The 20,276-nt window shown below is 40.1% G+C and overlaps 1 protein-coding gene across 11 annotated transcripts in view; it reads left to right on the forward strand.

Moving 5' to 3' along the window:
• RAPGEF2 (Rap guanine nucleotide exchange factor 2) overlaps positions 1-20,276 on the forward strand; it is a 652,959-nt gene that overhangs the window by 567,251 nt on the left and 65,432 nt on the right. For all 11 annotated transcript variants that reach the window (XM_053703785.1, XM_053703786.1, XM_053703787.1 and 8 more), the window contains 3 exons: positions 7,090-7,267; positions 18,158-18,294; positions 18,703-18,861. In XM_053703785.1, the coding sequence (XP_053559760.1) occupies positions 7,090-7,267; positions 18,158-18,294; positions 18,703-18,861 (474 nt within the window). The remainder of the gene's footprint in view (positions 1-7,089; positions 7,268-18,157; positions 18,295-18,702; positions 18,862-20,276) is intronic.

Here is a 20,276-nt window from a genome sequence, read left to right on the forward strand (position 1 = left end):
TTCACATCTCTTAAGTGAACATTTATAAGTGAGACACTAAGAATCAGGCAAAAGAATTATACAAGAATTATACAAGAATTGAACAAGGGACAAGGCAAGTTCTGTTGTAATTCTGTGTTTTATCCACTGTTTGACTATTTTAAAGAAATGCCTTTTTGCCATCTTTTGTCTCTACAATAAACTACTTTACTCATTTACTCATTCCCCCTCACCACATGCACTGCTTATTAGCCTATCTCTCTTAACCTCACCTTACTTTTGTATTCATGAACTTCTCACATTCCTAAAGACTCTCTCTCCTCCTCACACCTCATCCCAAAAACAGTCTCACTACTGCAAATCTGCATATCATGTCACTCTCCCTCTTGCTCTTACTAGCTGCTGGTGACATCTCTCCTAATCCTGGTCCCTCACAACTTCCTAGCCTTGCACAACCACGTGTGCCTTTCAATGTACTTCAAAAACAAAACTCTGGTCACCTTAATCTCATTCCTCTTGCATCTAAAGCCTCCACCTCCTTCATTTGTGCACTTCTATCCATGACTTCTTTATATCCCATTCTCTCAATCTTCTGGCTCTCTCTCCTGCAGACACAGCTGCCGCCGCTGCACTGTCACATGGGGATCTTCACTTCAGACACACTCCTAGGTCTGATAATAAACAAGGAGGTGGTGTTGGTATTTTACTTTCCTCTCGTTGCACCTTTCAACAATTACAGCCCTTCTCTTCCCTCACATTTTCTTCATTCGAAACGCACACAATAAGCTTATTCTCTACCCTCTCTATACGTGTTGCAGTCATATACCGCAACCTGGCTCATCAACTTTATTTCTAGATAACTTTGCTGCCTGGCTACATTATTTCCTTTCTTTAGGCACCCCTGCCTTCATTCTTGGCTATTTCAACCTCCCTGTTGACACTACTGCCTCCTCCTCTGGAAAACAACTTCTGCAACTTACTTCCTCTTTCGGCCTGTCTCAATGGACTGACTCTCCCACTCAGAAAGATGGTCACTTCCTTGATCTGATTTTCAGCTACCGATGCACTATCTCAAAATTCACAAACTCCCCTTTTCCTCTTTCGGACCATCATCTCCTAACTTGTAAAATCACATCCCTCCCTACAACTCTCCCTCCTACCCCTCAGACCAAACTTCACAGAAGCATAACTCACTAGCTCTCACAACTCACTAGCTCTCTCAAACCCTTCATCTCTTCCATCCCCTTCTTTTCCTGCCCTGATGAATCTATCTGCTACTATAACTCCACCCTTACATTGGTCCTTGACAATCTGGCCCCCCCTACCATAGCTCGCAAATCACACACTCATCCTCAGCCCTGGAATACTCCTCTGACACGGTACCTACGCAAATGTTCCCGTACTGCTGAGCGACACTGAAGAAAATCTCTGAGTTCAGCTGACTTTCTTCACTACAAGTTCATCTTGAACTCTACTATTCTGCCCTTAATCTATATAAGCAACATTACTTCCCCAGTCTTAGCTCTATTCTTTCTGCAAACCCAAAATGTCTGTTGTCCACATTCAATACTCTTCTCCGCCTACTACAACTTCTCTCTCAGCTCAAGATTTTGCCAGCTACTTCAATAACAAAATAGACTCCATCAGAAATTAAATCAGCTCTCAACATACTACCGGTCTTAAACCCCCTCAAAACCTCACTATCATCCAAAACGCACATAGCCATAAATGTATCTCTTTTGCCCCTGTTGCAGAGGATGAAGTCTCTGCCCTTATACTATCCTCTCACCTCACTACCTGTCCCCTCGACCCCATCCCCTCACAGCTACTCCCCACCCTCTCTTCTACCCTTACCCCTATACACACATCTTCAACCTCTCCCTAAGCAATGGTATAATTCCCTAATATCTTAAACACGCACTGGTCACACCTATCCTCATAAAACCTTCTCTCGACCCAACCTCCCCATCCAACTACCGCCCTATTTCCCTACTCCCTCTTGCCTCGAAGCTTCTTGAAAAGCTAGTATATGTACGTCTATCCCATTTCCTTACACTAAACTCCCTCCTTGACTCACTGCAATCTGGATTTTGCCCCCACCACTCCACTGAGACAGCAATTGTTAAAATCCAAAGGCCACTTCTCTCTGCTTATCCTCCTTGATCTGTCTGCAGCCTCTGATACTGTTGACCACCCTCTTTTGCTCCAAACCCTCCAATCCTGCTGCATTTGCGACACAGTTCTCTTGTGGTTCTCTTCCTATCTGTCTAACCGTACCTTTAGTGTAGCCTTCTCTGGGGCATCCTCTGCCCTGTTACCACTTTCTGTTGGGGTACCGTAAGGCTCTGTCCTTTGTCCCCTTCTCTTCTCAATCTACACATCATCTTTAGGTTCCTTAATAAAGTCCCATGGGTTTCAATACCATTTGTATGCTGATGACACCCAAATCTACCTCTCTTCACCAGACCTATCATCTTCTTTGCAAACCTGTGTCACTAACTGTCTTTCTCATATCTTATCTTGGATGTCTTCTCACTACCTTAAGCTAAAGCTCTCCAAAACTGAGCTCCTTATTTCCCCCCCTTCTTCAAAAATCTCCACCCCCAACTTCTCTATAACTGTCGATAATTCCATCATTACCCCTACCCCACATTCTTGATGTCTTGGAGTCACACTTGACTCAGATTTTTTTATTTTTACTCCTCACATTTAGTCCTTGGCTAAAGCCTCCCGCTTCCACCTTAAAAACATTTCTAAAATTAGACATTTCCTTTCACAAGACACAACTAAGATTCTAATCCACTCTCTCATCCTTCCTGCCTTGATTACTGTGACTCCATCCTCTCTGATCTCCTTAGCTGCCACCTAGCTTCTTTACAATCCATAATGAATGCCTCTGCCAGGCTCATCTTCCTTACACGTCACTCTTCATCTGCTGCACCTCTCTGCCAATCCCTTCACTGGCTTCATCTTGCCACCATGCTTAAACACAAAATTCTCACTCTGGCATACAAAACCCTCAACTGCACTGCTCCCCCCTACATCTCAGCCTTGTCTCCAGATACTCTCCCTCCCGACCCCTTCGCTCTGCCCACGATCTCCTCCTCTCTTGTTACCTCCTCACATTCCCGTTTACAGGACTTCTCCAGACTGGCTCCCATTTTGTTGAACTCTCTGCCTCGCTCCACAAGACTCTCCCCTAGTTTTGAAAGCTTCAAGCGCTCCCTAAAGACTGTACTATTCAGGGATGCATAAAACCTACACTAACCTTTCCTAACTCCCTGCTATCCCCTTGAACCCCTTAGCATGTAAGCCTATGTGCGCAGCTGTTGGTAGATCACCCGCATAAGAGCCGATTACAAAAGTGCAACTTTCCGCAGGGACCTCTACCCATTTGACCCCCTATAAATGTTACCTTTTATACCGCCTATGTTTATAGCGCTGCAGAATCTGTTGGCGCTCTACAAATACCTGATAATAATAATAGTTTAATGTTTTTTTTTTAATGCTATTATGCACCAAGAAGTATATTACTTCCTGTGTAGGCTGTTTTCTTTCAAATCTTGACACTTCTTGATAATAATATGCATAGAGGGTTGCAAAGTGTCACAAAATAATAGAGTGCCAAGAGATCTGCTAAAGATTAACAGTAATTTATTTTAGCTACTGAAGTGCCTTAATAGATCCTTTATAATAAAAATGACTTGAATTCTTTGCTGTGAGGATACACAATTTAATTTGTATTAATAATCACTTATAGTCATGTTATGATTAACAGAAACTCTTTAATTAAAATTGATTAGTCCAATTTATCTAGATAACCTTATGCATATTCAACACAATGTTAATAAGACCGCTAAATACTGTCCTCATTGAAAGGACCCCAATTAGATATGTAGCAACAAATTAATAAATAAATAAAGGATTGTCTCCCCAGCCTAATTACACTGTTGGTTAAATAACCAGTACTGTAGAGATTTATATATTTCTTTGGCATTATCTTTGTCATCCACTTACATTTACATTACCTGAAGACTTCATAGCGGCGCAGAGTGTACAGCTGTTTGCAGTAAAAATAGTATCACAGACCTTTTTTAATTTGAATTAATCATGAAACTGGTTCTTCAGATGGCTCTCAGCATTGATCTCATAATAGACCTCTTTAAATATTAATTTTGCTACTAAATTTTGTATGTCAAGCATTTTGCATGTAAGACACTCATTATAGAAGAGATGTACCTATTTGTTTAAACAAATGAGACAGCAAGGTCCTTTATTACATGAGGCTGTACAGGGTGTATATGAGATTGGATTCCTTTATACTTTGCATTATGAAGAGTTGTTAACATAACATGCCTTGTGTGTAAGTTTTTTGTTTTGTTTATTTTACTACAGATTACATTTTGATACAAAAATAAGCACTATATGGCCTAAAAATGCTTTTTTGGAAATGCGACACATCCTTGATAGTGTAAAATGCACGTTTACTGCCTTCTTTCTGTAGTATGTACTACATGTTGGTAGTAACATCACAAGATCTGGTTCCATAAATAATGTAATACATAAAACTTCCTATATAAATAGCATTGCAGGGACAATAGTCTTTGTATGATTGATTTATTTGTTAAAATGTAAGGTTTTGGGATGCATTTGAGGTGCACATTATTTGATAATATCTATTTTTCCTGTGTTTATATTCTACTTGATGGAAAGATGATAAAGGGACATTGTAGTTTGAAAAAAAAAGTATAAAATATATATTAACCCTTTGTGGATGACGACTCATGGTCATCATCTGTTTAATGCCTTAAAGGGACAGTCAACACCATAATTTTTGTTGTTTTAAAAGATAGATAATCCTTTAATTACCAATTCCCCAGTTTTGCATAACCAACTCACAGTTATAATTATATACGTTTTACCTCTGTAATTACCTTGTATCTAAGCCTCAGCAGACTGCCCCTTATTTCAGTTCTTTTGACAGACTTGCATTTTAGCCAATCAGAGCTGTCTCCATGGTAAATTCACGTGCATGAGCTCAATGTTCTCTATATGAAACATGTGAATTAATGCCCTCTAGTGGTGAAAAACTGTCAAAATGCATTTAGATTAGAGGCGGCCTTCAAGGTCTAAGAAATTAGCATATGAACCTCCTAGGTTTTAAACTTTTTGGGTCACCAGCTCCTACTGAGCATGTGCAAGAATGCGTACATGCATTTGTGATTGGCTGATGGCTGTCACATGGTACAGGGGGAGTGGAAATAGACTTAACTTTTTAAATTGTCAGAAAAAAAAATCTACTATTCATTTGAAGTTCAGAATAAGTGCTATTGCATTGTCTTGTTATCTTGCATTTGTTGATTATGCAAACCTACTGTATTGACTAGTCCTTTAAAACAGGTATGACCTTTCATTAGCACTTTACTATGTGTTGTTTATTTAGTCTTAAATATAATATAACAATCTATAAACCAAATATACAAAAAACATGAAACAAATTGTATTATGATTAAAATAGAGCATTATCAATTTAAATAATGTACTTATATTATCACATTTTCTTCATCCCCTTGGTATCCTTTGTTGAAGGAGCAGCAATGTACTACTGGGAGCTAGCAGACCACATTGGGTATTGAGCCTATAAAAAGAAGCCTATATGTGCAAGCACCAATCAGCAGCTAGCCTCTAGTAGTACTTTGCTGCCGCTGAGCCTACCTAGGTATGCCTTTAAAACAAAAGGATACCAGGCGAATTAAGCAAATTAGACAATAGAAGTAAATTGGAAAGTTGTTTAAATATGTATGCGCTATTTTACTTTACTGTCCCTTTTATGCAATGTGTCTAGTTTTCAGGTGATTCACAGTAATTGGGTTCTCAATAATCCAATTAGGCACCTTTTACTTTATTTTTCCAAAAGATATTACAGAATACGAAAATAGCTGACTACACCTCTATGAATATCTGCTTGGGCAATACAGGGCAATGATGCTAGGGTAATATTTTGCTATTGTTGTTCCCTTATGCAAAATGGCCAGAATATTATTTACAGATGGCAGTTGTGGACTTTGTCTAACCCTTTGCTGAAAACAGATGAAGGCAATAGTAGAATGGACAGCAGCTTGTAAGACAAATCTTTTTAATTTGCAAATGCAGCTGCAGACTGATCTTTTTTTTTACTGTGGATTTAAAATGTGCAATTTTCTTCTAATCTGCTCTTTTAAAGTCTAGTGAAAGAGCTTTTACAAATGTCTAATGACTTGTTTGCTACATACATAAGCAACTGCATGGGAAGTGCTTGCAGAGGTTGACCCAGTTTTCAAAAGGGGTAAAGGACGGACTTTGGCCTCATGGGGTTTAGTTAGACTCCTGCAGATTTTTATAACTCACCTTTGGCTCAGTGTGTCCTGAGGTCTAGCAGCTTGTGGCTACCTAGCAGCAATTGATGACAGCTGCTTATTCACTGTGGCAGCTAAGGAAGACAGCATCAGTGCAGGCAAATCGAATGTCGCTTCATTATGTCCTCAGCAGGAAGAGTGTCACACTCATCTGTTTCCTAGAATATTCCTATTAGTCACTTGCATTTCATTAACCCTTTCACTGCTGCAAAGCTGCACCTTCAGCTTATATGGGTATTTAAATCTGCTGCTTGTGAAAGATGTTCACATTAAATTAAGTTAACAAACCCCCTATTTTTAACAGACAAATATGTTTCTAGTGCTCTAGAAATAGAATGGTTAAATTAACAGTGACACCAGATGTTTTACTGATTAACCTCTTGAAAACTGATTAAGAAAAAAAAACCATACCATATGTTATTCTATTGATTACAGTATATCTATAACCGTGCTCTTGATATAGTGCAACAAAATAAATTGTTTCTCTCATTGCGTTGCTTTCTCATTGTTATTTCCTGATTTGTAGTTTAAAGCAGTGTAGGATTCTATTCTTTTTTACAGCTTGTGTGTAGTAGATACCCATAGACTATATACTGTATGCAGTGTTGCAGTCGTTCTCAGGTTTTTATTCTGATTCAGTTTGCATTTGCATGAGAGAGGTGTATTATTTGTTCATTATTGTGCACTAAATGGTAATCTCTGAATTCATGCTCAGGCCACAGAAAGTGAAGCTGGAGATATGGACCTGAGTGGGCTGCCAGAGACTGCTGTTGATTCAGAAGATGACGACGATGAAGAAGATATTGAAAGGGCCTCTGACCCTTTGATGAGCAGGGACATTGTACGAGACTGTCTAGAAAAAGATCCCATTGATCGAACTGATGATGACATTGGTACGTTCAAAAAAAGTCTTTAGTCTGTTGTAGCTGTACTCCCATATGGCAATTCAGAAGCATATTGCTACCTACTTTAAATGGATATTATGTTTAGACCTGTATTTAGAAAACTTTGCAATATTCTTTTATTTATGTTGTCCGTTTCCCTGTAATTTAACTCTGAAAACTCAAGGTTTTCTAAATTCCACTACGTTTCTATAAAGTAATGTGTGCCGCCATGTTTAAACTTAAAGGGACATTAGTCATAATTAAATTTTCATGATTCAGATATAGCACACATATTTAAACAACTTTCTAATTTACTTCTATTTGCTTCATTTTCTTGGTATCCTTTTTTGAAAAGCATACCAAGGTAGGCTCAGGAGCAGCAATGCACTACTGGAAGCTAGCTGCTGATTGGTGGCTCCAAAAACATTTCTTGTTATTGGCTCATGTGATGTGTTAAGCCAGCTCCCAGTAGTGCATTGCTGCTCCTTTAACAAAGGTTATCAAGAGAATGAAGCTAATTAGAACATCAAAGTAAATTGAAAAAATTGTTTAAAACTATATGCTCTGAGTCACGAAAGAAAAAAACAAAGGGGTTTCGTGTCTCTTTAAGTTTTCCCGTTATCACACTCTCTTGCTGAAAACAATTAGGGACAAATATAAAAACAAGCAAAATATTAGACTGTCCAAAGAATGCTGTATGGAACATAAGATTATCTAACAGGGTTTTCACACAGTCTTGTTTGTACAAACTCTATTTCATTGAGTGGCTTCTATCTGTCCCTAATTCTTCTTAGCAGAAGACAGATATAGTTGTAAAACTAGTTCAAACATGGCAGTGCCCATTACTTTATAGAAACTAAATCTTTACATGTATATGTTTAATATTTAAACAACTAATATCATTGTAAAAATACATCTACATATTGTTGCAAGGCTAATCTTTGCTTTGAATACATCATTGTGTCTAGCATGTATATTTAATATCTATATAATTCAAAACAACTGTAAAGTTGTTGTTTTTTAGTTTTTTTTTACAGGTTTTAATGCTTTTAATAAATTTTTTTGTTATTTCAAAATACACTGTTATTCACTACATATAACTCATAAATATGCAACTATAAATATATGGGCTTTACATCTCAATCTTCCATAAACAAACGCTGGTCTAGATTCCTTGCTACATAAACTCCATTTAATTATATTCTTGATGCAATTTGAGAGATATTTCTTTATCTATATCCTCCATCGGGGTTCTTAATTCTTGAATTGTTATCGCTTCTCTTTTGGGGCTAGTTATGTTCAGGAGAGCTCCTTTAACTATTCCATTTGTATTTTATAGCAGTTTTGGGATTTTGCAAATATTTTTTTAGCTTAAACAGTCACCTACATTTCAGTAGCTTCTGGCCATCAGCTCCTAACATAATTTGATTTATCCTCTGCACAGCATCTTTAGTGGTAGTGTCATTATACATAGTGCATGTGCACGTCAAGACAGTAGATTAATGACATGCGTTTGACACTTTACATTGTTTCTACAAGCACTTATTGCATTTCTCCAATATTGTGTAACTAGAGTGGTCAAAGCTTTTATATGACTTTTTTATTATTTTTACTTGTTTATTGAGTGGTTTATTTTGCATTCCATATGATAATGATAATGTTTATGATTTAGTCCGTTGTAACATACAAAGCCTCTAAATCTTCTTACCTACTTAAGGTGCTTGTTCTTTTGCACACAGATTAGAAATCTGATATTTGAGCATTATGATTTGTTTGCCTGGGAACATTAGTTGATTCTTTGTTTCCTTTTCCTGCAATAATATGGAAGCATTTAAGGATTTCACTATCAAAATATTATACAAATTTGTCCTGGTTTATTTTTCTCATTTTATCTACAATTTCAAGTTAACCCCTTAATGACCACAGCACTTTTCCATTTTCTGTCCGTTTGGGACCAAGGCTATTTTTACATTTCTGCGGTGTTTGTGTTTAGCTGTAATTTTACTCTTACTCATTTACTGTACCCACACATATTATATACCGTTTTTCTCGCCATTAAATGGACTTTCTAAAGATACCATTATTTTCATCATATCTTATAATTTACTATAAAAAAATTTATAAAATATGAGGAAAAAATTGAAAAAAACACACTTTTTCTAACTTTGACCCCCAAAATCTGTTACACATCTACAACCACCAAAAAACACCCATGCTAAATAGTTTCTACATTTTGTCCTGAGTTTAGAAATACCCAATGTTTACATCTTCTTTGCTTTTTTTGTAAGTTATAGGGCCATAAATACAAGTAGCACTTTGCTATTTCCAAACCATTATTTCTCCAACATAGGTGTGTCCGGTCCACGGCGTCATCCTTACTTGTGGGATATTCTCTTCCCCAACAGGAAATGGCAAAGAGCCCAGCAAAGCTGGTCACATGATCCCTCCTAGGCTCCGCCTACCCCAGTCATTCTCTTTGCCGTTGTACAGGCAACATCTCCACGGAGATGGCTTAGAGTTTTTTAGTGTTTAACTGTAGTTTTTCATTATTCAATCAAGAGTTTGTTATTTTCAAATAGTGCTGGTACGTACTATTTACTCAGAAACAGAAAAGAGATGAAGAATTCTGTTTGTATGAGGAAAATGATTTTAGCAACCGTAACTAAAATCCATGGCTGTTCCACACAGGACTGTTGAGAGCAATTAACTTCAGTTGGGGGAACAGTTTGCAGTCCCTTGCTGCTTGAGGTATGACACATTCTAACAAGACGATGTAATGCTGGAAGCTGTCATTTTCCCTATGGGATCCGGTAAGCCATGTTTATTACGATTGTAAATAAGGGCTTCACAAGGGCTTATTTAAACTGTAGACTTTTTCTGGGCTAAATCGATTGATTATTAACACATATTTAGCCTTGAGGAATCATTTTATCTGGGTATTTTGATATAATAATATCGGCAGGCACTGTTTTAGACACCTTATTCTTTAGGGGCTTTCCCAAAGCATAGGCAGAGTCTCATTTTCGCGCCGGTGTTGCGCACTTGTTTTTGAGAGGCATGGCATGCAGTCGCATGTGAGAGGAGCTCTGATACTTATAAAAGACTTCTGAAGGCGTCATTTGGTATCGTATTCCCCTTTGGGTTTGGTTGGGTCTCAGCAAAGCAGATACCAGGGACTGTAAAGGGGTTTAAAGCTTAAAACGGCTCCGGTTCCGTTATTTTAAGGGTTAAAGCTTCCAAAATTGGTGTGCAATATTTTCAAGGCTTTAAGACGCTGTGGTGAAAATTTGGTGAATTTTGAACAATTCCTTCATGTTTTTTCGCAATTGCAGTAATAAAGTGTGTTCAGTTTAAAATTTAAAGTGACAGTAACGGTTTTATTTTAAAACGTTTTTTGTACTTTCTGATCAAGTTTATGCCTGTTTAACATGTCTGAACTACCAGATAGACTGTGTTCTGAATGTGGGGAAGCCAGAATTCCTATTCATTTAAATAAATGTGATTTATGTGATAATGACAATGATGCCCAAGATGATTCCTCAAGTGAGGGGAGTAAGCATGGTACTGCATCATTCCCTCCTTCGTCTACACGAGTCTTGCCCACTCAGGAGGCCCCTAGTACATCTAGCGCGCCAATACTCCTTACTATGCAACAATTAACGGCTGTAATGGATAATTCTGTCAAAAACATTTTAGCCAAAATTAACCCTTGTCAGCGTAAGCGTGGCTGCTCTGTTTTAGTTACCGAAGAGCATGACGACGCTGATATTAATATCTCTGAAGGGCCCCTAACCCAATCTGAGGGGGCCAGGGAGGTTTTGTCTGAGGGAGAAATTACTGATTTAGGGAACATTTCTCAGCAGGCTGAATCTGATGTGATTACATTTAAATTTAAATTGGAACATCTCCGCATTTTGCTTAAGGAGGTATTATCCACTCTGGATGATTGTGAAAATTTAGTCATCCCAGAGAAACTATGTAAAATGGACAAGTTCCTAGAGGTGCCGGGGCTCCCAGAAGCTTTTCCTATACCCAAGCGGGGTGGCGGACATTGTTAATAAAGAATGGGAAAGGCCCGGTATTCCTTTCGTCCCTCCCCCCATATTTAAAAAATTGTTTCCTATGGTCGACCCCAGAAAGGACTTATGGCAGTCAGTCCCCAAGGTCGAGGGAGCGGTTTCTACTTTAAACAAACGCACCACTATTCCCATAGAGGATAGTTGTGCTTTCAAAGATCCTATGGATAAAAAATTAGAAGGTTTGCTTAAAAAGATGTTTGTTCAGCAGGGTTACCTTCTACAACCCATTTCATGCATTGTCCCTGTCACTACTGCCGCATATTTCTGGTTTGATGAACTGCTTAAGGTGCTCGATAGTGACTCTCCTCCTTATGAGGAGATTATGGACAGAATCAATGCTCTCAAATTGGCTAATTCTTTCACTCTAGACGCCTCTTTGCAATTGGCTAAGTTAGCGGCTAAGAACTCTGGGTTTGCTATTGTGGCGCGCAGAGCGCTTTGGTTGAAATCTTGGTCGGCTGATGCGTCTTCCAAGAACAAGCTACTAAACATTCCTTTCAAGGGGAAAACGCTGTTTGGTCCTGACTTGAAAGAGATTATCTCTGATATCACTGGGGGTAAGGGCCACGCCCTTCCTCAGGATCGGCCCTTCAAGGCAAAAAATAGACCTAATTTTCGTCCCTTTCGTAAAAACGGGCCAGCCCAAGGTGCTACGTCCTCTAAGCAAGAGGGTAATACTTCTCAGGCCAAGCCAGCTTGGAGACCAATGCAAGGCTGGAACAAGGGAAAGCAGGCCAAGAAACCTGCCACTGCTACCAAGACAGCATGAAATATTGGCCCCCGATCCGGGACCGGATCTGGTGGGGGGCAGTCTCTCTCTCTTCGCTCAGGCTTGGGCAAGAGATGTTCTGGATCCTTGGGCGCTAGAAATAGTCTCCCAGGGTTATCTTCTGGAATTTAAGGGACTTCCCCCAAGGGGGAGGTTCCACAGGTCGCAGTTGTCTTCAGACCACATAAAAAGACAGGCGTTCTTACATTGTGTAGAAGACCTGTTAAAAATGGGAGTGATTCATCCTGTTCCATTAAGAGAACAAGGGATGGGGTTCTACTCCAATCTGTTCATAGTTCCCAAAAAAGAGGGAACGTTCAGACCAATCCTAGATCTCAAGATCTTAAACAAATTTCTCAAGGTCCCATCGTTCAAGATGGAAACCATTCGAACTATCCTTCCTTCCATCCAGGAAGGTCAATTCATGACCACGGTGGATTTAAAGGATGCGTATCTACATATTCCTATCCACAAGGAACATCATCGGTTCCTAAGGTTTGCATTCCTGGACAAACATTACCAGTTCGTGGCGCTTCCTTTCGGATTAGCCACTGCTCCAAGGATTTTCACAAAGGTACTAGGGTCCCTTCTAGCGGTGCTAAGACCAAGGGGCATTGCAGTAGTACCCTACCTGGACGACATTCTGATTCAAGCGTCGTCCCTTCCTCAAGCAAAGGCTCACACGGACATTGTCCTGGCCTTTCTCAGATCTCACGGCTGGAAAGTGAACGTGGAAAAGAGTTCTCTATCCCCGTCAACAAGGGTTCCCTTCTTGGGAACAATTATAGACTCCTTAGAAATGAGGATCTTTCTAACAGAGGCCAGAAAAACAAAGCTTCTGGACTCTTGTCGGATACTTCATTCCGTTCCTCTTCCTTCCATAGCTCAGTGCATGGAAGTGATCGGGTTGATGGTGGCGGCGATGGACATAGTTCCTTTTGCGCGCATTCATCTAAGACCATTACAACTGTGCATGCTCAGTCAGTGGAATGGGGACTATACAGACTTGTCTCCGAAGATACAAGTAAATCAGAGAACCAGAGACTCACTCCGTTGGTGGCTGTCCCTGGACAATCTGTCTCAAGGGATGATGTTCCACAGACCAGAGTGGGTCATTGTCACGACCGACGCCAGTCTGATAGGCTGGGGCGCGGTCTGGGGATCCCTGAAAGCTCAGGGTCTTTGGTCTCGGGAAGAATCTCTTCTACCGATAAATATTCTGGAACTGAGAGCGATATTCAATGCTCTCCAGGCCTGGCCCCAGCTTGCGAGGACCAGGTTCATACGGTTTCAATCAGACAACATGACGACTGTTGCGTACATCAACCATCAGGGGGGAACAAGGAGTTCCCTAGCGATGGAAGAAGTAACCAAAATTATTCTTTGGGCGGAGTCTCACTCCTGCCACCTGTCTGCTATCCACATCCCAGGAGTGGAAAATTGGGAAGCGGATTTTCTGAGTCGGCAGACATTGCATCCGGGGGAGTGGGAACTCCATCCGGAAATCTTTGCCCAAGTCACTCACCTGTGGGGCATTCCAGACATGGATCTGATGGCCTCTCGTCAGAACTTCAAAGTTCCTTGCTACGGGGCCAGATCCAGGGATCCCAAGGCGGCTCTAGTGGATGCACTAGTAGCACCTTGGACCTTCAAACTAGCTTATGTGTTCCCGCCATTTCCTCTCATCCCCAGGCTGATAGCCAGGATCAAGCAGGAGAGGGCGTCGGTGATCTTGATAGCTCCTGCGTGGCCACGCAGGACTTGGTATGCAGATCTGGTGAATATGTCATCGGCTCCACCTTGGAAGCTACCTTTGAGACGAGACCTTCTTGTTCAGGGTCCGTTCGAACATCCGAATCTGGTTTCACTCCAGCTGACTGCTTGGAGATTGAACGCTTGATTTTATCGAAGCGAGGATTCTCAGATTCTGTTATCGATACTCTTGTTCAGGCCAGAAAGCCTGTGACTAGAAAGATTTACCATAAAATTTGGAAAAAATATATCTGTTGGTGTGAATCTAAAGGATTCCCTTGGGACAAGGTTAAGATTCCTAGGATTCTATCCTTCCTTCAAGAAGGATTGGAAAAAGGATTATCTGCAAGTTCCCTGAAGGGACAGATTTCTGCCTTGTCGGTATTACTTCACAAAAAGCTGGCAGCTGTGCCAGATGTTCAAGCCTTTGTTCAGGCTCTGGTTAGAATCAAGCCTGTTTACAAACCTTTGACTCCTCCTTGGAGTCTCAATTTAGTTCTTTCAGTTCTTCAGGGGGTTCCGTTTGAACCCTTACATTCCGTTGATATTAAGTTATTATCTTGGAAAGTTTTGTTTTTAGTTGCGATTTCTTCTGCTAGAAGAGTCTCAGAATTATCTGCTCTGCAGTGTTCTCCTCCTTATCTGGTGTTCCATGCAGATAAGGTGGTTTTACGTACTAAACCTGGTTTTCTTCCAAAAGTTGTTTCTAACAAAAACATTAACCAGGAGATTATCGTACCTTCTCTGTGTCCAAAACCAGTTTCAAAGAAGGAACGTTTGTTGCACAATTTGGATGTTGTTCGCGCTCTAAAATTCTATTTAGATGCTACAAAGGATTTTAGACAAACATCTTCCTTGTTTGTTGTTTATTCAGGTAAAAGGAGAGGTCAAAAAGCAACTTCTACCTCTCTCTCTTTTTGGATTAAAAGCATCATCAGATTGGCTTACGAGACTGCCGGACGGCAGCCTCCCGAAAGAATCACAGCTCATTCCACTAGGGCTGTGGCTTCCACATGGGCCTTCAAGAACGAGGCTTCTGTTGATCAGATATGTAGGGCAGCGACTTGGTCTTCACTGCACACTTTTACCAAATTTTACAAGTTTGATACTTTTGCTTCTTCTGAGGCTATTTTTGGGAGAAAGGTTTTGCAAGCCGTGGTGCCTTCCATTTAGGTGACCTGATTTGCTCCCTCCCTTCATCCGTGTCCTAAAGCTTTGGTATTGGTTCCCACAAGTAAGGATGACGCCGTGGACCGGACACACCTATGTTGGAGAAAACAGAATTTATGTTTACCTGATAAATTTCTTTCTCCAACGGTGTGTCCGGTCCACGGCCCGCCCTGGTTTTTTTAATCAGGTCTGATATTTTATTTTCTTTAACTACAGTCACCACGGTACCATATGGTTTCTCCTATGCAAATATTCCTCCTTAACGTCGGTCGAATGACTGGGGTAGGCGGAGCCTAGGAGGGATCATGTGACCAGCTTTGCTGGGCTCTTTGCCATTTCCTGTTGGGGAAGAGAATATCCCACAAGTAAGGATGACGCCGTGGACCGGACACACCGTTGGAGAAAGAAATTTATCAGGTAAACATAAATTCTGTTTTTTCAAAATTAGCGCTAGTTACATTAGAACACTAATATCTTTCAGGAATCTCTGAATATCCATTGACATGTATATATATTTTTTTTAGTAGACATCCCAAAGTATTAATCTAGGCCCATTTTGGTATATTTCATGCCACCATTTCACCGCCAAATGCGATTAAATACAAAAAATCGTTCACTTTTTTACTAATTTTTTCACAAACTTTTGGTTTCTCACTGAAATTATTTACAAACAGCTTGTGCAATTATGGCTTAAATGGTTGTAAATGCTTCTCTGGGATCCCCTTTGTTCAGAAATAGCAGACATATATGGCTTTGGCGTTGCTTTTTAGTAATTAGAAGGCTGCTAAATGCCACTGCGCACTACACGTGTATTATGCCCAGCAGTGAAGGGGTTAATTATGGAGCATGTAGGGAGCTTTTAGGGATACTTTTAGCTTTAGTGTAGTGTAGTAGACAACCCCAAGTATTGATCTAGGCCAATTTTGGTATATTTCATGCCACCATTTCACCGCCAAATGCGATCAAATTAAAAAAAACGTTAAATTTTTCACAATTTTAGGTTTCTCACTGAAATCATTTACAAACAGCTTGTGCAATTATGGCACAAATGGTTGTAAATGCTTCTTTGGGATCCCCTTTGTTCAGAAATAGCAGACATATATGGCTTTGGCGTTGCTTTTTGGTAATTAGAAGGCCGCCAAATGCCGCTGCATTTCACACGTGTATTATGGCTAGCAGTGAAGGGGTTAATTATGTAGCTTGCAGGGTTAATTTTAGCTTTAGTGTAGAGCTCAGCCTCCCACCTGAAACGTGAGACCCCCTGATCCCTCCCAAACAGCTCTCTTCCCTCCCCCACCCCACAATTGTCCCCGCCATCTTAAGTACTGGCAGAAACTCTGCCAGTACTAAAATAAAAGCTATACTTGGGCTTTTTTTGGGGTTTGTTTTGGCATATTTACATATGCTGCTGTGTAGGATCCCCCCTTAGTCCCCAACCTCACTGATCCCCCACCAAACAGCTCTCTAACCCTCCCCTCTGCCTTAATGGGCGCCATCTTGGGTACTGGCAGCTGTCTGCCAGTACCCAGTTTAGTAACAAATGTGCCTTTTTTAAAAAAAAAAAAAATCCCTTTTCTGTAGTGTAGCTTCCCCCCCCCCCCAAGACCATCCCCCCACCCCTTCCAGATCCCTTAGCTGTTTATTTGTAACATTTTAACATTTTTTATTTTAACTTTTCACAGCCTTATTTTTCCGTAGTGTAGCGGTTCCCTCCCGCTCCCGCCCCGTGCACGCGCCCGCCCGCCGCCTCCCGTGCGCGCTCCCGATGGTTCCGCCCCCGATCCCGCCCCCCTTCTCTTCACTCGGCACATCGATGGCCGCCCACCCGCCTCCCAGACTTGCTCCCACCCACCAACGATACCGGCCACCGATGTCCGGTGCAGAGAGGGCCACAGAGTGGCTCTCTCTGCATCGGATAGCCAAGGGGGGTTATTGCAGGATGCCTCCATATCGAGGCATCACTGCAATAACCGGAAAGCATCTGGAAGCGAGCAGGATTGCTTCCAGCTGCTTTCCAGACCAAGGACGTACGCCACACGTCCTCGGTCATTAACTGTATTTTTTTTGAGGACGTGTGGCGTACGTCCTTGGTCATTAAGGGGTTAAAGGGACACTAAACCTATTTTTTTTTTCTTTAATGATTCAGATAGAGCATGCAATTTTAAGCAACTTTGTAATTTGCTTCTATTATCAAATTTTCTTCGTTCTCGTGCTATCTTTATTTAAAAAGTAGGAATGTAAAGTTTAAGAGCTGGCCCATTTTTGGTTCAGTACCTGAGTTATTCTTGCTTATTGGTTTGCTAAATGTAGCTACTAATAAGCAAGCACTATCCAGTTATTCTTGCTTATTGATAGTAGGAGTAAGTTGGAAAGATGCTTAAAATTGCATTCTCTATCTGAATCCTGAAATAATAAAATTGGGTTTAGTGTCCCTTTAAGTAAATTTTGACAATGGATTTAGGTGATAGATATTACACCTCATAAACTCATTACTGAAACAGAATGGCTGATAGACACAATAAATAATAATTGCCACATAGCAGATACTATTAGGTTCACAACAATAAAATAAATATTCAAATATTTCAAGGGACAACATAGTGGAAAAATGACATGTGCAAACTCAGAGCATGTCATATTTCCTCTACTCACTGGAGAACTGTGTTTAACCCCCACAGAAGAGGATAAAGTCTTGCTTAGTAGCTGCTAAGAATTGATGGTCCTGAGTAGGAATCGGCCGATGAGCTGATCGGCAGCAGTCGCACTTCCTTGCCAATCACTAGCTGTGTTCTGTTTGGGAGTTGCAGTTCTCAAGCAGACCTTTACCTGTGTGTGTTAACCCTTTTGTATCACAACAGTTTTTGTTTCTGGATAATGTTACATAATTATGCTAATGCTGGCCCTATACAAAGAAGTTGCAATATCACACAGTGGTTTGCATATTTACAAAACATGGGTCCCTCTAATAAAACATAGCGACACTGCAACCACATTATGCTTGATAGCACACAACAGAGTGCAGACTTACCCAGCAGGCACTCATCTAGCACCACACCATGCAAGCACTTGAATTGTCTTGTTTTACTACGTACAGCTGTTTGTTAACCTAGAGTTCATATTTTCCCTCAGAACAACTCCTGGAATTTATGCATCAGCTTCCCGCATTTGCCAACATGACCATGTCTGTCAGACGAGAGTTGTGTGCAGTTATGGTGTTTGCAGTGGTGGAGCGGGCAGGCACCGTGGTCCTGAATGATGGGGAAGAGGTCAGTGCAGTGCTCCATAACATATTAGGGAATGCTGAATTCGATTTGCTTATTAAAATATTTATAAGTTGTGTGTGTTATCAGTGAACTTAGTGTGGCTATTTCCTAGTATGTTTTCTTTTTTGACTAGTAAACTAAAGTATCTCTTTAGATAAACACATACAGATAAAGACTCCAGTCATGTATTGCAAAACTGTGGGTCAGCAGTGAAGAAAAACTATAGATAAAAGTGGATATAGTGCTATTTTATATGTTTGTATTCATATTATTTATTTAAAATGAGAAATATTTTGTTTTCATTATTTTCTATGCATTATGGACATACCGCTTGTACTTGGACATTTTTGCATGGCATAATATTTTTCCAGTCTAATGCTAATGTCTTTTTCTTTGCTTCTGGCCTGGTAGCTTGATTCTTGGTCGGTTATTTTAAATGGCTCTGTGGAAGTGACTTACCCTGATGGGAGGACAGAAATACTTTGCATGGGTAACAGCTTTGGTGTCTCTCCAACAATGGAGAAGGAATACATGAAGGGAGTGATGAGAACCAAGGTGGATGACTGCCAGGTAAGCAGGTGAACTGTGGAGCACACGCTACTGTTGCTTTGTATCTGAGTAAGATCCAACCTGCAGGACATCTTTTGTACAATAATTAGTACTATGGACATATTAGTATTGTGAGATTACCAGCAGCTTGAGCAGTGCTAAACAAACAAATACATTTTACAGCTGATATATCCCTCAGTTTATCTATATTACCTCTCTGTGGTCACATATAGAGTTACCCTTGTCATCCTTAGCCCTAGATCCCTTATAAACACATCTATGTGAACAGTGCCCTGTAACAGTAATTAAACATAGGTCATTTTATTATCCTACTAGTGCTGTAATATATGTTCTAGGATTTAATAAAGTTATTATTACTTAGCACATTAAAGCATACTAAAATAATTTATAAACTTTTTAAATGTAATAACATTTTAAACTGTTGACCTTCATGTAGCAATGTTATGAGTAGCACTAAGTAAACATGAGTTAAAGGGATAATAAACCCATTTTTTCTGTCATGATAGAACATGCAATTTTAAGCAACTTTCTAATCTCCTATTATCAATTTTTCTTCGTTCTCTTGGTATCTTTTCTTTCCTAAGACATGGAGAGTCCACAACGTCATTCCAATTACTAGTGGGAATATCACTGCTGGCCAGCAAGAGGAGGCAAAGAGCACCACAGCAAAGCTGTTAAAGGGACGTTAAACCCAAAACATTTCTTTCATCATTCAGATAGAGGATACCATTTTTAAAAAGTTTCCAATTTACTTCTATTATCAATTTTTTTAATTCTCATGTTATTCTTTGTTGAAGAGATACCTAGGTAGGTAGTGTGCACCTGCCTGAAGCACTACACAACAGGAAATAGTGCTGCCATCTAGTGCCTCTGCTAATGTATAACATTGTTGCAAAACTGCTGCTATACAGTGCTGCCGACGTGTACACTCTTGAGCTTACATTTCTGCTTTTGCATTAAAGGATAACACGAAAACTAAGAAAATTGAATAATAGAAGTAAATTAGAAAGTCGTTTAAAATGTTATGTTCTATCTAAATCATGAAAGAAAAAAATTGGGTTTTATGTCCCTTTAAGTGTCACTCCCCTACCCATAATCCCCAGTCATTCTCTTTGCCTCTGTCAATGGAGGAGGTGAAGTTCAGTGTCTGAAGAAATTAATTCCTTTTTTGGGTACTTTTCCCTGCAAGCAAGGATTTGGGTTTAGCTGAGTCCACATCAATCTCTTCAGTAGAGTAGTGGTGGTTTTGAAGCAGTTAGGAAGTTGTGAGGTGGTCCTTACTTTGTTTCCTAACATATTGCTTCCCTAGTTATAGAAAGCAGAGTCCTAAACGATAGGAGAGACAGAGGCGCCTGATAGTGTAATAATGAAAACACAATCAAAATAAAAGTGAGTGCAAATGAATACTCACAAAC

This window comes from Bombina bombina, chromosome 2, assembly GCF_027579735.1.
Source record: "Bombina bombina isolate aBomBom1 chromosome 2, aBomBom1.pri, whole genome shotgun sequence".
In the NCBI taxonomy this organism is placed as follows: Eukaryota; Metazoa; Chordata; class Amphibia; order Anura; family Bombinatoridae; genus Bombina; species Bombina bombina.